The 12,500-nt window shown below is 50.2% G+C and overlaps 2 protein-coding genes across 4 annotated transcripts in view; both read left to right on the forward strand.

Annotated features, from left to right (window-relative positions):
* The window catches only part of unc13bb (unc-13 homolog Bb (C. elegans)), a 29,240-nt gene extending 19,715 nt beyond the window's left edge, over positions 1-9,525 (forward strand). For 2 of the 3 annotated variants that reach the window (XR_006955897.1, XR_006955898.1), the window contains 10 exons: positions 3,535-3,623; positions 3,783-3,929; positions 4,215-4,338; positions 4,422-4,475; positions 4,688-4,765; positions 5,214-5,361; positions 6,225-6,317; positions 6,466-6,625; positions 6,764-9,180; positions 9,221-9,524. Coding sequence is in view for 1 of the 3 variants with exons in the window: in XM_047017935.1 (XP_046873891.1) it covers positions 3,535-3,623; positions 3,783-3,929; positions 4,215-4,338; positions 4,422-4,475; positions 4,688-4,765; positions 5,214-5,361; positions 6,225-6,317; positions 6,466-6,625; positions 6,764-7,049 (1,179 nt within the window). In the remaining 2 variants the exon portion in view is untranslated. Of the gene's footprint in view, positions 1-3,534; positions 3,624-3,782; positions 3,930-4,214; positions 4,339-4,421; positions 4,476-4,687; positions 4,766-5,213; positions 5,362-6,224; positions 6,318-6,465; positions 6,626-6,763 lie in introns of all 3 variants that reach the window. The other variant, XM_047017935.1, reaches the window with a different exon arrangement.
* A 783-nt stretch (positions 9,526-10,308) lies between these two features.
* The window catches only part of atp8b5b (ATPase phospholipid transporting 8B5b), a 13,471-nt gene continuing 11,279 nt past the window's right edge, over positions 10,309-12,500 (forward strand). The window contains exons 1-2 of the mRNA XM_047017868.1: positions 10,309-10,767; positions 12,241-12,322. Of these exons, the coding sequence (XP_046873824.1) occupies positions 12,268-12,322 (55 nt within the window). The 5' untranslated portion in view covers positions 10,309-10,767; positions 12,241-12,267. The remainder of the gene's footprint in view (positions 10,768-12,240; positions 12,323-12,500) is intronic.

A 12,500-nucleotide genomic window follows, 5' to 3' on the forward strand; every position in this document is an offset into this window, starting at 1 on the left:
ATACCTTCTACACGATTAGCCCATCCCTGGATAATGGACTAAAGTGTTGCATTGCTATTTGGTCCACCGGTGATTAAATTACATCCTTTTAAGAATTATTTTGTATAGCCAAGCAAAGCCATGCAGCCTTAAGGTCATCTTCGACCTTTCCTTAGTGTGTAGAATCACCACGAATTGCCTCTCAAACGTGTGTTTGTGTCAATAGGAAATGCTTGGTGTGGAGTAGTTGAGACATGCTCCTGTGTTGCAGTTAGATGTTCGCTTTCTTTAGAATTAGTTTTGTTAGTGGCTGTAAGCCCCTGTAGATGTATCAATACTTCATAAGAGGCTTGAGATTCATGGTGTTTTTCTCATACTGAAGAGAGATACGGAAGATATGGTGGAAGAGGAGGAGGAGGAGGAGGAGGAGGTGGGTGTAACCAGATGTTGACCAGTTGTCTCATGATATTACCATGGGGTGATATTGACCCAATGACTTAACCTCCATCTGGTCATCAGGTCTTATCTGAGGACCGGGAGGTGAGAACTCTGTTGGGTGTAGTATCACACTTAGCCTAGCCTAGCTCCTCTAGTGATTTAAGCCATTGAACTTGACCTAGCCTAGCCAGGGGCCCTCTAGTGAAATATGTAGTTGAACGTAGCCTAGCTTAGCCTAGCGCCCTCTCGTGCCTTTTAGCATTGATCTTTTCCTAGCCTAGTTCCTCCAGACACTGTAGTCAATTCACACAGTTATTAACTAGCTCATCGTTCATTCTCTCTGTACATCTCTGTGGTGCTTGGAAGAAAATCGAAGGTTTTGACCTGTTATAGTGAACTACATTCATATGATGAAGCCAGTACCCTTTTATGAATTTTTTATTATTATTGTTGAGTAAGTGTCGTTGCTTAGAAAGGTACTTGAATCCAGCAGTCGTTTGCGTTTCCAGGAGTATGATGAACAGATTAGCGACGGCTTCTGTCTTGTTTGAGTCCAAGTTCACGGTGCAGAGCGTGGAGGCTGACAGGCGAGCACCCTGCTCTCCTGCGAGGCAGAAGATAGAGAGGCTGTGTGGGGAGGGAGAGAGGGAGAGAGAGAGGGAGAGAGGGAGAGAGGGAGAGAGAGAGGGAGAGAGAGAGAGAGGGGGGAGAGGGGGAGAGGGGAGAGAGTCAGAGAGAGAGGGAGAGAGTCAGAGAGAGAGGGAGAGAGGGAGAGAGAGGGGAGAGAGGGAGAGAGGGGAGAGAGGGAGAGAGGGAGAGAGGGAGAGAGGAGGGAGAGAGAAAGAAGCTGGAGAGGCTTGTCAACATGAGTTACTCAGACTTGTCAGACGAGACACACAGCCCCCAGCTTGTGTCAGGAGATGTGCCGTCGGGGGGGGAAAAAAAGTTGTTTACGTTGCACAGTTAAATGGAAAGACCTGTTTACGTCACATACAGGGTTTGTTGTCACAAAAGATTGATGTCTCTTCTGGTGCTTTGTGTGAAATACATCAAGTGCCTTACCTGGCTGCAATGGTTTGTGTATTGAGAATATTAGACAGTCATGGTCCTTCTCTCTCTCTCTCTCTCTCTCTCTCTCTCTCTCTCTCTCTCTCTCTCTCTCTCTCTCTCTCTCTCTCTCTCTCTCTCTCTCCTCTCTCTCTCTCTCTCTCTCTCTCCTCTCTCTCTCTCTCTCTCTCTCTCTCTCTCACCAGCGCTCCTCTGAACTGCCAGTGTGGCAGGTGGGTGTATATGCATGCATGTATGGCCACCGTACATGCATGGATATGCACACTTTAGTCATCCGTTTCAGGGAGCTCATCTCCATCCACATGTCACTCAGAGTGAACTCCCGACAGACCCATCTCTCACTGTGTTTCTGGGCTTTTGCCCCCCGCAGATTGAGCCTGTTCCTTGGGGCTAGATTCAAAAGAACCTGTCCAAGCCATCTCACCTAGATGAGCGCTGTACCAGCTGTGACCCGGGAGGTCCTCGTCTGTTTATGTTGACGTGTTTTTGTGTTCTGTCTCACTACTTTGCATCAGCTGGATGAGAGTGAGGAGGAGGAGGAGGAGGAAGAGGGGGTTGAGGTCAAAGCTGAGGTTTGTTGTTCATGTGGATGTTGAACCACTGACTTTCCCAGCATTCATCACGGTCCCACAGGCTCATGGTCGAGTCGCCCCTCTCGCTCACTCTCTCTCCCCCCACACACACACACTGTGGTGGCGTGTTTGTAAACGTTCACCTCGCCATCTTCACCTCCTCCTCTCCCGTGGTGGAACCACTCTGCATTGTTGTGGTGACTCTTAACTCGTTGGGTTCCCTCGATAGCCATCTGTTCAGTCCCTCTCCTCCCTCTCTGATGTCTCCTCCTTCCCTGTACTCGGTATGAAACCCACTCACTCATCACAACGTTTCCTCATCCTTTCAACTTAAAAAAATATAGTTTCTCACTTTTTCTTCTCACTTCCTATCATGTCTGTAGACTGAGGAAGAAAAGGTGGGTACTTTGACCTTGCAGACACAGTGTGGGGTGCGTTTATAGAGTATCTACACAGATGTTGTGATTGTGGACAGCCAGGGAGAGAGTTCTAGAAACGTGTGCAGCTCAACAGAGGGTCTGACCGCCTGTTCTCTCTGTTTCCCCTCCCGTCAAAAGATCACCGCACCTGAAGAGCAGGTGGGTTTGTATGAGCGCTCGGTAGTTTCAACACACACAACCAGGGTTGTGGAGATCCTTTCCCCCCCCCCCTTTGTGTTGTTGTCCCAGTCCTGTGACACAGCCATCCCCTCCTGGTCATGGTGGATGTGTTTTATAAGTGTTCTAAGCACCCAGAGACGGTGGTTCTTGCTGCTATGCTAGATAGCTACTGTGCTGTTAGCTCACTCTCCTTCCTGCTCTGTCCTAGCCTGAGAAGGGAGACCAAGAGAAGAAGGTGAGTTACCGTGTCCCCCTGTGATAGTTCATGCCCCCTCTATCTTTCACACACACACACACACACACACACACACACACACACACTCTCAAACACACTCACTTTCTTTCACAGACACACACCCACACACCTAATGGAATACTAGACTGCCAGGTATGCATACAAACACCTTAACATGCCCTGAATCTGTCCTTGTGTGATCTAGTTCAGGCTCCCTCCAGTCCCCCCTCCCCTAAGAGAGCTGTCCTTGCATTCGGGTCCAGACCTGCTCTCTGACAGGCCATGAGTCAGTTCGGCAGCATTAGCTTAATGAGGCCCTATCATGGTTGAATCGGTTTGGCTTCTGGCTGTGGAGTGGGCGGGGCTTGTCTCTCAGAGTGATGCTGCTTCTGTAGGCTTGGGCTCAGACCTGCCATTCTTTATTAACCCAGAACCATATTAAACGTTTTTTTTTTTTTTTTCTTTAATTTGCCCCTTTTTCAAAGGTGGACAACTCTGGAAAAAAGGTGGGTTTGTGTGTGGGGATGTTTAGTTACAAAAACAAAATTATAATGTACTTTTATGTTTATATGTTTTATAAAGTATTGAATATGAATTCCAAAATCATTAAACCCTGTCTGTCTGTCTATATGTCTGTCTGCAGCTGGACTCCGAGGCTAGCGACCTCCTGAACGAGCTGCAGGTCAAACTGAACACTGTGCTGGAGGAGCTGAGCAGCACGTTTGGAAACAGGTAACACACACACACACACACTGTGAGAACAGGTACCAGACACACACACACACACTGTGAGAACAGGTACCGTACAGGGCACACACAAACACAGAACTGGTGCCCACATGGTCCCCTCTCCTGATCTTGTGGAACTCTCTCTGTCCATCTCTGCGGTAGTTTCCAGAGTCGTATCGATGACTGCATGAGGCAGATGGCCGCCCTGCTGTACCAGATCAAAGGCCCCGTCAACGCCAGCGGCCACAACGCGGTGGAGGCCGACGCCGACAACATGCTGCGGCCTCTCATGGAGTTCCTGGACGGGAAGTAAGTAGCATGTCCCTCCCTCCATCCCTGCCTGCCTGCCTCCCTCCCTCCCTCCCTGCCTCCCTCCCTCCCTCCCTCCCTCCCCTCCCTCCCTCCCTCCCTGCCTCCCTCCATCTCTCCATGCCTCCCTCCCTGCCTCCCTCCCTGCCTCCCTCCATCTCTCAATGCCTCCCTCCCTGCCTCCCTCCCCTCTCCCCCTCCCTCCCTCCTCCTTGGCCGTTCTCGGGGCCTGGTGACGATGTAAACATGGCTGGTCCCCCCCCCCCCCCCCCCCCTGTGTGACAGGCTGATGCTGTTTGCCACGGCGTGCGAGAAGACGGTCCTGAAGAGGGTGCTGAAGGAGCTGTGGAGGATCGTGATGACCAGCCTGGAGAAGACCATCGTCCTGCCCAAGGGCAACGACACCTTTGTAAGCTCTCCGCCCCCCACTGCCCTCTGACCTCTATCTGGAAAGGGATGACTTTGACCTCTCGTGTTCTGTGCTCTCCGCAGGGTGCTCAGTTCCTGTCTGCTGCCAAGGAGCTGGGCCAGCTCTCCAAACTCAAGGTACCCCCAGCCCTCCGGCCCCCAGCCCCCATCCCTCAGCCCCCCAGCCCCCATCCCTCAGCCCCCCGACCCCCCAGCCCCCATCCCTCAGCCCCAAGCCTTCAGCCTATCGGATCTTTTAAATGAAGATTCTCTTCTTAAATGCTGTTTCTTTAGCTGACAAACTGAAGTGCTGCTCACACTAATTGATTCTCCTCTGATTGGTCGAGAAGGATCACATGGCAGGAGAGGCCAAAAGCCTGACCCCCAAGCAGTGTGCTGTAATGGACGTGGCTCTGGACACCATCAAGGTAGGCCAGCAGTCCACCTCTGACCTCCCAGAGCATGTCCTCCCTGCTCGCCGTCCATCTGCTTGGTGTCTTTGGTTTGTCATGATCCGTGACTTGGCTGTAGAAACCACAGCCTTTTGATCGATTTGATTGATTCTGGGTGAAGAGATTTTACGACCCTCATCTTTCTCTCCATTCCCCTCTCCTCCCCCTTTCTCTCTCTCTTTCTCTCCCCCTCTTTCCATCTCTCTCTCTCCCTCCTCCACTCTCTCCCCCTCTCTCTGTCTCTCTCTCTCCCCCTGTCCCTCTCCCTCCCCCCCTCTCTCTCTCCCCCTGTCCCTCTCCCTCCCCTCTCTCTCTCTCTCTCTCTCTCTCTCTCTCTCTCTCTCTCTCTCTCTCTCTCTCTCTCTCTCTCTCTCTCTCTCTCTCTCTCTCTCTCCCTCTCCCCCTTTCCCTCTCCTCCCCTCAGCAATACTTCCACGCCGGAGGAAATGGCCTGAAGAAGACCTTCCTGGAGAAGAGTCCTGCCCTGTCCTCCCTGCGGCACGCCCTGTCCCTCTACACCCAGACCACCGACACGCTCATCAAGACCTTCGTCACCACGCAGCACGCTCAGGGTACGGCCCGCCCCCTACTCCCATACTCCTCCAGCAGAGGGCGCTGGAAGCCAGCTTCCCCTAGTCCTCCAGCAGAGGGCGCTGGAAGCCAGCTTCCCCTAGTCCTCCAGCAGAGGGCGCTGGAAGCCAGCTTCCCCTAGTCCCGTGTTACGTCAATCTAATCACATGATCTCTCGCCTTCTCTTAATGGCGTTGAATGTTTGACATTCTGGGGCGTCTGTAGTCAAGTGTGTGTTGTGTGGTGCGTGTTCGGCTGGGATCCGAACCGTGGTTCCTGTGCTGTCGTGTGAATCGTTGTGTGTTCTCTCCTCTCTTCTGCTGCTTGGGCCTCAGTGCACAATGGGAAGGGTATTAGGTTAACGCCCAGCGAGAAAATTCTGCCCAGCCGGGGTATGTTACCGTGGAAACCATCTGTCGGCATCCCTCTTCCTCCTTTTTGTACCTGTGAACTCCCACACTGTCCCTCCCTCCTCTGCAACTACCCCAGCCTCCCCCCAGTACCCCAGCCTCCCCCCAGTACCCCAGCCTCCCCCCAGTACCCCAGCCTCCCCCCAGTACCCCAGCCTCCCCCCAGTACCCCAGCCTCCCCCCAGTACCCCAGCCTCCCCCAGTTCACCAGCCTCCCCCAGTTCACCAGCCTGCTCCTTCTCTACAACCACCCCAGCCCTCCTCTGCAACTACCCCAGCCCCCCCCCCCCCCCTGTGCCCCAGCCCAGACAGAAAGATCCTCAGACCTGCTTGCACTCCCCCCCCCCCCCCCCCTCCCCCCCCCAGACACCTTCCATCATGGTATGATAACTGTGGACTGTGGTAATACGTCACTATTAGCATGAAAACCCATTTCTGCTCCATGTTGAAAACAGGCTCAGGAATCGACAAGCCCATAGGAGAGGTGTCCATACAGATCGACCTGGTCACCCACCCTGGCAGCGGAGAAAAGAAGGTCACGGTCAAAGGTCAGTCTCCGCCCCCTCCCCCCCCCACGCCTCATAGAGAACACCACCTCCTTGAATCATCTGGAACCGTGACCCCCCCCCCCCCCCACACCGCTCCCTCTCACCCCCCCACCCCCCCCCCCCCCCCCCCCTCTCTGTTTCCCTCCAGTTGTGGAGGCCAACGACCTGAAGTGGCAGACGTCTGGAATGTTCCGGCCCTTCTGTGAGGTCACAATGATCGGACCGCACCTCAACGACAAGAAACGCAAGTTCACCACCAAGTCCAAGAGCAACAGCTGGGCGCCCAAGTTCAACGAGACGTTCCACTTGTGAGTGGAGATGAATTACCTTCAGGGGCTCATGGGCTTTAGCTTCCAAAAACATGTTATTCTCCACCACACTCCTCCCCCTTGCAGTTTTAAATATCAACCCCTCCTCTCCTACCCCCCCCCCCCCCTCCCTCGCAGTATCCTCGGCAACCAGGAGGGCTTTGACTGCTACGAGCTCCAGGTGTGCGTGAAGGACTACTGTTTCGGCCGCGCCGACCGCGTGGTGGGCGCGGCCGTGATGCAGCTCCGCGGCGTCGCCGACAAGGGCGGCTCGGCCTGCTGGCTCCCGCTGGGCCCCCGCATCGCCATGGACGACACCGGCCTCACTGCCATGAGGATCCTCTCCCAGCGCTCCAACGACGAGGTCGCCAAGGAGTTCGTACGCCTCAAGTCGGAGGCGCGCTCGGCCGAGGAGGGGAGATGAGGCCCCGGGTGGAGGAGGAGGAGGAGGAGGAGGAGGAGGATGGTGGTGCATGATGGGTACGGTCTGAAGACTAGAGGAGAGGTCGGCAGAGGTCAGAGGTCGCCGCATGACGGATTTGTTGTCCTTGCTCGGCCACTCTGGGCTGGCGGAGCGACGCTCGGGACCGTGGATGTTTCTAGACTGTCGAGTCACGTGTCTCACCAGCACGCACACACACACGCAGAAGCCTGGGTGGTCTGTCACAACAGGGTTTCTACTCACACACTCTCATCCTTCTCACCCTCGCTCGTAGGCTAGCGATTTTCTACATACCCGATCACTCACTCACAATCACTTTCTCACCGAGTCACCTAATCAACCACTCACTCACCCAATCACAATCACCTACTCCCTCGGTGGTCAGTGACACTGTTCCTGCCCCCCCCCTCCCTGGTGCTGAGGACATGCCCTCGAGGATACACAGGGGTGATCCAGGGCCCCCCCCCTCACCTCCCCCACACCTCCCCCAGTGTTGATGTGCAATATCCAGACTCTGGCCATGATGAATGCCTTACACTCTGGAAGCTATGAACGTGTGGAAGTTTAGACACGAACCGACCCTAACGGTAGGTAGCTTATTTCAGTCGTTACTTGAGTTGTGGTGGGTGTGTGGAGCACAGTGGTTTGGCAGCTGTAGGTCAGACTGCCTCCTGGGTAATAGTGAGTAGGTCTCCGTAGATGTGCTAGTCCCATATCTGGCTCAGTTTCATTTGAGTTCCATTACCTGCCCGGTGTCCAGTTCCCCAGTGTTCGTAAAGATGTTGGGTCCGGACGTGAGTCGGGCGGTGAGTCTCCTGAGGTGTTTCCACCGTCTGCTGAAAGTGTTGCTTTTACATCTGAAGTGAATCTGACGCGAATCTCGCGTACTATCTGAAGTCGAGGTACTGACACGCTTACAGTAGATGATGTTGTCGGTTCAATTAAAGTGTGCCTTTTTTAAGGTTCGGGCTTTGTTCGTAAACCCCTCATAACATCAAGAGTTCGGATGACTTTTAGAACAATTCGATTACTAATTGTATACATGGTCATTCCCATCCTCACCCCCAAAGGGCTATCTTCTACCATGAGGAAGAGAGAGTCTTGCAGCATGGATAGATATGCTGTAGGGAGGCACTTTGTAATCAGGATCTCAGCTCAACACGGGACCAAATCATGGATGAAACGATGTCTTTTCACCCGCTAAATGAATCAGTCATGTACCAGAGAGCTGTTTTTTCACCAACATGTATCCATATTATTGAACACACCTGATCAGGACTTACTATGAATGCTAATATGGCCAAACCTCGATGATGTAGCCAATTTATTTAAATGTTTTTAATCTTATTTATATTGTGGGGGTTTACTGCTGGGTGCAGTTAGTGCAGTTGGTTCTTCTTCTCTGGTTGAAGAGTCAACAGGAAGACGGATGGTGACAGTTGGCCACTTGGTTCTTCTTCTCTGGTTGAAGAGTCGACAGGAAGACGGTCTTCTTCTCTGAGAACATTGTGGTAGCCCAGGGTTCACAACTTCCCCAGCTAGCGTTAGTTTCTTGTACCTCTGAGTGGCCTTACTGGTTAACGTAGGAAACGTGTGTGTATATGTGTTTGGACCCTCCAATGCGTGTGACTGGGTTGTTCGGTTTGCCCACACGACAACGTGTTACACTTGTTTTTTTTAACTGATGTTTCCGTTTTATTTTGTTGTTGTTGCCATTTTGTATTCGTTTTTGTCTTTGTATTGAAGGATTTGTTTTTAAATCTCTTGTTTGTGTTAGTCCCTCCTTTCGTGATTTTATTCTCGTTTGTCTGTTTCATTTTTTTCATCGACTTTTTTTTCCATCCTTCTTTTGTTGGCTCTTAATGGTGTACTGTTAAGAGACAGAAACATCGGCATATATGACAGCGAACCAGTCGTCCTAAATGGAAGAAAATGTTTGAAACAATGATGTTTTCACAACTAAAACTGCTGTGTTGTTCACTTTGCAAGGAGACCACAACCCAAATGAAAACACTGCTTCATCCGAAAGGCTTAGTACCTGCCTGATAACACCAAACACACTCTCAGTCTTCTGCTGTTGATAGCAGGGTGGAGAAATGGCTATTTTGAAGAGGTTATTAACACTTTGAAGAGGTTATTAACACTTTGAAGAGGTTATTAACACTTTGAAGAGGTTATTAACACTTTTAATGTTTATGTTCCCTGTGCCAAGCTGTGCAAGTGTTCACTTTTAACAATTTTCTTCTTTTTTTAATCCTTTTGTTTAATTTTGTTTTAGGTTTTTTACTTGTGAACCCTTGCACTATTTCAAAATCACTACAATTGTTAGCACGTATTGTATAACAGTGAAAGTAACTGGATTTTATTTTGTGAAGTTTTATTTGTGTTTTTATTTGTAAATTGTGTTGATCATTAAAATGTAACACATTTAAAATCGTTTTGTATAAAGTATTGAAGAAATATCACTTCCTGTGTCTGACTGTTTTGTTTCAGTAAAGATTAGGTACATTGGGAGCTAAGCTCACATTTAGATGTAATGGGAGGACAGTATTTACAGGTCTGTTTGACTAGTGTGCTTGATGTATTTTCCACTTGATAAGTGAGTCTACCAGTGCAGAAGGCGCGCTGGCACATCTGTTACTCTCAACGGTTTTTGTTGAGTGAAGTTTCAAAGTCTTTATTTCTTTCATCAGAAGAACCAAACATCAGTAGGCATGAATGTGGGATGATCCCTGATATCTTTTTGAATACTCCTGAAAAGATTTGATGCATCTGTGTAGTTTCTCGAAGCACCGTCATGCCCAAGAGGTCTCAAACTATCAGGTGAGTTTGGCACTGTGTCCTTGAAAGAGTGATAAGCTACTCTGTGTGTGTGTGTGTGTTTCCAGTAGGGCAGTAAGGGTTCCCCAGGACAAAACAAAAGTCCTTTGTGCTCATAACAAGTATTGAATTCCATCTCTGGGTGCTGTGTGATGGGCATGACACCCTCAGTCCGTTCCCAGGTGGACTTCAGAGTCTCGTCGCTTGTGTCAGAACGTCCGCAGACCCTGTGTGTCTGAGAGAGAGGACGGTGGCATAAACATGCCACTCCATGAACAGGAATACAATGTCGAAAATGGAGAGCTGTGTGTTTGTGTGTGCGCATGCGCCCCTCTCTCAGGGTGTGTGTGTGTGTGCGCGCGTGTGTGTGTGTGACATACCTGCCGTCCTCTGCTCTGCTCTCCCAGATCACTGGCTCTTTTGTTTGCTCTGATTGGCCAGTGTCAGTACCAGCGCGCCCTCTTTTACAGCCCCTGCTCCCCAGCTCTGAGGCTCCCTAGCTGGGTCCAAAGATCACTTTCGCTCCTGTGTTTGCTCAGGCCTGGTGCCATTAGACCAGGGCTATCCCTTCTCTTCCTGTAGCTGCTTGAACCCCCCATGCTCAGCCTCTAACACCCCAGCTCCAGGATTCTCCCTGCCTGCCTGCCACCCTGCCTGCCTGCCCGCCCCTGGGGCGCCAAGAGAAACTCTTCGTGTGGGTCCAAGGTGGATAGAGCTGAACCAACACCTTGGTTTCCTGGAGGGGAGGGTGAAGAGGGAGAAGACGGAGGTGCAGTCGGGGCTCAGTGCTCCCAGTCCCTCACCCCTTCTTTTGAACTTGGCCGGCTGGTTGTTTACCTGTGTACCTGTGGGACGGGGATATCACTTTCTTTTACCTCAGGTATGTCGCTGTTTTTTATGTTCGTCATGAACGGTTATGGTCGCGTGTTCGCCTGGTCTCGGGCGCTGTGCTGTTTCTCTTTGAAATCCCTGTTACCTAGATTTACAATGGAACAATGGTTGCTATTTTCTATTCTGGTGTAGTGTCGGGAGGTTGTGTTTTCGGCAAAGTTAGTAAGTTTAAGTACGGTGATGCTCTGTGGCCTAGCGTGTGCTATACAGCATGTCTACACAGATGCTGTGGACACCAGGAAGACAGTTATTGTTGCACGGTCACTTGTTGACATATTGACCGTAGCCAGTGGTACATTTATAAAGACTTAAGACACAGATTAAAGAACGCAAGTTGGATAGGACGGGGGATTTCACTACAGATTCAACAGGTAGAATCTGAAAGAATTTGTCATGCAAAGCAAAAACATTCCACATTTAAACTTTGGTGTGTGACCAAAGTCTCGGTGGATTTTATTGCTTTAGCTTTTATGATATCTGGAGTTAATGTCTGGCTTAGAGAGTGATCAGATAATGAGAGATAAGAGATCGTGAGGGGGGACTGGAGCCCTCAGGAGGGCGACCGGTGGACAGAGACAGTCTAATGTCCAGGGTTAGAACACGTCTCACCAGGGTTAGAACACGTCTCACCTGGAGCCGGTCTGGATTATCGCCCGGGGAGATCGCTCTGGTCCAAAGGTTGGACAGGGTGTGTCTCTGTGTGTATCTACAGCTTGCGGTGTTCAGGGAGACTGACCGACACAGATGGGAATGCAAATAGTACGATGCGAGAGCGCCACGCTACTGTGTCCCGTCCATCCATGTTAGTTTGATAAGGATCACTTGATGCTTTCTTCTTTTAGAGTAGAAAGCGGATCTGTTTGTTTTTCTGGCCCAATCCAGGGTTCTCAGTTCGCTTCATCTAGAATCTCTAGGATGTGGAGATCTGTTCAGATAGCTGTGGTGAGCCACTGTCATGAACACCCAGATCTGTTCTACCTGAGGGTCACTGATTCTGTGTGTGCTTGCAAATCAGGAACCTCATTGTTTGATCAGTTAGGGTGTGTGAGATTGTGTGTATCCCAACTTTGTGGAAGACACAAATTAACCTCCAACTTACCTTAGGTTGAATATAGATTTTTTTTTTGTATACTTCCAAATGTGTTAAATTGTTTTAGAACCTCTTTTCATAACCCCAAAATAGTTTCATAACCTTAATGTTTCCTAACCTTATCAGACCTACAGACCATTTAGAACATAGCACAGTCTGTGTAATGTTGTGTGCACACCGAACGCAAATACATTTTTTTGTGCGGCGATATTACATGTAAAGTCAATGTAAACACGCAAATTTGCTTGAGTTGAAAATGTTCAACTTAATAACGCAAATAATTAACTTGGCGTATGTTGTGAACACAGCAGAAGGTAGTGTTTTCTCTGTGTCTTGTTGGTACTAGTTTATGACTGTGGTCTTCCTCCCCAGGTGTGATGAAGCACAGTTGACCTGGAGATGGGCTCTCTGTTGTCATCGATTGGGCTGGACTGTGGCCAGGACAAGGACCCAGGTAAAACAGTCGGTCTCCATAGGTTACTGGGGAATCCAAGGACGGACACACCAATATCACCATGATTTTCTTTTTTACATTAAAAGTACATTTCATCCAAAAAATATGACTATTGTAATTGACATTATTTAAACGGTTGTGTTATGATCATTTATGCTGGCTTCAGGTCCCACTATTC

This window comes from Hypomesus transpacificus, unplaced genomic scaffold (genome assembly GCF_021917145.1).
Source record: "Hypomesus transpacificus isolate Combined female unplaced genomic scaffold, fHypTra1 scaffold_84, whole genome shotgun sequence".
Classification (NCBI taxonomy): Eukaryota; Metazoa; Chordata; class Actinopteri; order Osmeriformes; family Osmeridae; genus Hypomesus; species Hypomesus transpacificus.